The sequence below is a fragment of the Rhipicephalus sanguineus genome, chromosome 6 (genome assembly GCF_013339695.2).
Source record: "Rhipicephalus sanguineus isolate Rsan-2018 chromosome 6, BIME_Rsan_1.4, whole genome shotgun sequence".
NCBI lineage: Eukaryota > Metazoa > Arthropoda > Arachnida > Ixodida > Ixodidae > Rhipicephalus > Rhipicephalus sanguineus.
In genome coordinates this window covers 81,328,714-81,331,062 of record NC_051181.1, presented here as the reverse complement: position 1 = coordinate 81,331,062, position 2,349 = coordinate 81,328,714, and the positions used below count along the sequence as shown (strand labels likewise).

The window sequence follows — 2,349 nt, the reverse complement described above, 5'->3', positions numbered from 1 at the left end:
AGCGTCGACTTCAAGACAGCCACGCTACAGTCAGCGCTGTAGCATTCCAGATACACTCCAATCCGTTTGGACACGGCAGCGATGTTTTCGTCAGCTGTGCCGTCTTGTCTACTTCGCGTCACTTTCCTTAATTCGGCGACTCGAAGTAAGCACAAATATTCGTCTATTCTAAAGCGCTTTCGCGGCTTGCGCTGTGCAGACGAACGTGAAGCCACCGTGCACGTGGGAAGCACGTTGAGCACTGGAGGCAGCCATCTTGGAATATGCGGAACGTCGACGTACGCGTCAGGGAGGGCGCGCGCATCGACACCCCTCTAGAGCGCCTCGATGTCCTCCTCGCCCACCGAGGAGGACATCGAGGCACTCTACACCCCTCGCTAGCTGGAACGGCAGCGACGGTCCGCTCAAAGACAGGCTCTGCGCTCCACCGCCACCAATCCCTGGACACTATACAACAGACTCGACGCGGTGTGCCGACGTCACGCTAAGCGGCTTCGTGAGCGCAGCTGGACGGGAGTCTGTTACTAAGGGACCCACGTCGCCGTAGCCGCGGCTGGCGCATAATGCGAGCGATGCTTAACCCCAAGGTTCTACGCTACCCTGTGCTGGCCATCGCTGTGGGGCGTGGCATTTCGGAAATGGACCTTGCCGAACTGATTGCCTCCTCCTTCGTGCCTGCTGCGGACGCGGCCCCGGGTGCAGCTGTGCGCGCCGCGAGCTACACTGCACCACCCCTACCTGCCCCTGAGCCGAATCTCGCGGCAGACATCCGCTCGCTCTGCGAGGAGGATGTCACGCTCTTCGAGCTCGAGCGCGTTCTCTTGCGAAAGAGAAAACGCAGCGCACCTGGCCCGGATGGAGTAACCCATCATCTCTTGCGTAATCTCGACGCTTCCAAGCGCCCCATCCTGTTGGAAGCCTCTGACCGGGTGTTCGCAAGTGGATCCCTTCCTGCCCAGTGGCGCACGGCAACTGTCGTCCCAGTCCTCAAGCGAGGCACGTCGCCCCGTGCGATGAAATCGTATCGGCCCATTTCTCTCACCTCAGTGGCTGGGAAAACAATGGAGGAAATGCCCTTCATCGACTGCACTGGATTGCGGATGCGTGCAACGTCTTCGCCCCCAAGCAGTGCGGTTTCCGACAGCATCGTGCGACGGCCGATTGTCTGGCAGCCGTCGTCAGCACACTTGAGCAGGCTCTCCACGACAAGGAGATGGCCATCCACTTGCTTCTCGATGTCCAGTCGGCGTTCGACTCGCTGCCCCACGCTTCAATCGTCGGTGCTGTGCGCTCCCTGGGCGTCGAGGGCAGGCTTCTCGATTATGCTCGGGCCTTCGTTGCAGACCGGACGTTTGGAGGGCCCGCCGTGCGCGTTGGAGGGCTCGCCGCCACCTCCCGTGCCTTCAGCTCGACGGTGCGAGCATCTCTTGGCAAACGAGCGTCCGATACCTCGGGCTAACCATTGATAATCGTCTACGATGGTTCGCCGCGGTGCGGCGCATTCGGCAGGATGCTTGCCACGTTGAGTCTTGTGTCCGTCGATTCCTCGCACGCGGCAACGGATGTCCTCCCGCTTTCGCGTGCACCACATACGAAGCAATGGCCCTTTCCGTTGTGCACTACGTTCTCCCTCTCTGCACCCTTCAGGCCTCACAGTGACCGGGATGATCGGCGATTGATCCGAATGTGCCACGGCATCCCTCGTCATACTCGTGTGGCCGAGACTCTGGCAGAAACTCGCACGTGGCCTGCGTCGCTTACAGCGGATCTGCGTGCCCTGTGTCACGTGGAGCGCCTACATCGTGCACCCGGCGCCGGTCCTCTACTGGCCCGACTTCGTGCTGTCCAAAACACTCAAGCTGGTCGAATCATCGACCTTTACGATGGTCTTGTTGTCGACGAGCCTGCCCCTTGTGCACGCTGGCCCCCACCACACCGGCGAGCGCCCCTCTGTGTTTACTTTGAACTGTCGGGCATACGTTCAAAGCGCAACACACCACACAGTGCCATCGCTCAGGAAGCTGCGGCCAGGATGCACGACGACCTAGCCGGCAGAACACAAGTCTATTCAAATGGCTCTGTGCTACGAGACCGTTCAGCTGCGGCCACCTGCATTGCCCCTGATCTCAGCAAAGCGCTGCCGTGCCGCCTCAGCTTCTGTGCCTCCTCGACTACCGCAGAACTCGGCGGCTTGCAGCTGGCTGCCCACCTCCTTCATGAGTCACCTACCACCAAGAACGCCGCGATTTATTGTGACTCAAGGTCAGCTCTGCTACAGCTCATGAAGGAGGAACGCGGCCCGCCACTTTCACAGCGTGTGGCGCAGAGCCTGCTGTCAGTTCAGGAGCA

General features: G+C 60.5%; 1 protein-coding gene across 1 annotated transcript; it reads left to right on the top strand.

The window, feature by feature from the left end:
* The first annotated feature begins 572 nt into the window (after positions 1 to 572).
* LOC119397378 (uncharacterized) lies at positions 573 to 1,459 on the top strand. The gene is made up of 2 exons (XM_037664810.1): positions 573 to 991; positions 1,048 to 1,459. Exons 1-2 carry the CDS (start codon positions 573 to 575, stop codon positions 1,457 to 1,459), a joined length of 831 nt encoding a protein of 276 aa, XP_037520738.1.
* Positions 1,460 to 2,349: the final 890 nt, after the last annotated feature.

Excerpts from the sequence above, each read along its gene's own strand:
- LOC119397378 (XM_037664810.1), top strand. The coding sequence starts at position 573 with ATGCTTAACCCCAAGGTTCTACGCTACCCTGTGCTGGCCATCGCTGTG. Across the intron at positions 992-1,047 it reads ACTGTCGTCCCAGTCCTCAA|TGGCTGGGAAAACAATGGAG; the intron begins GCGAGGCACGTC and ends CTCTCACCTCAG.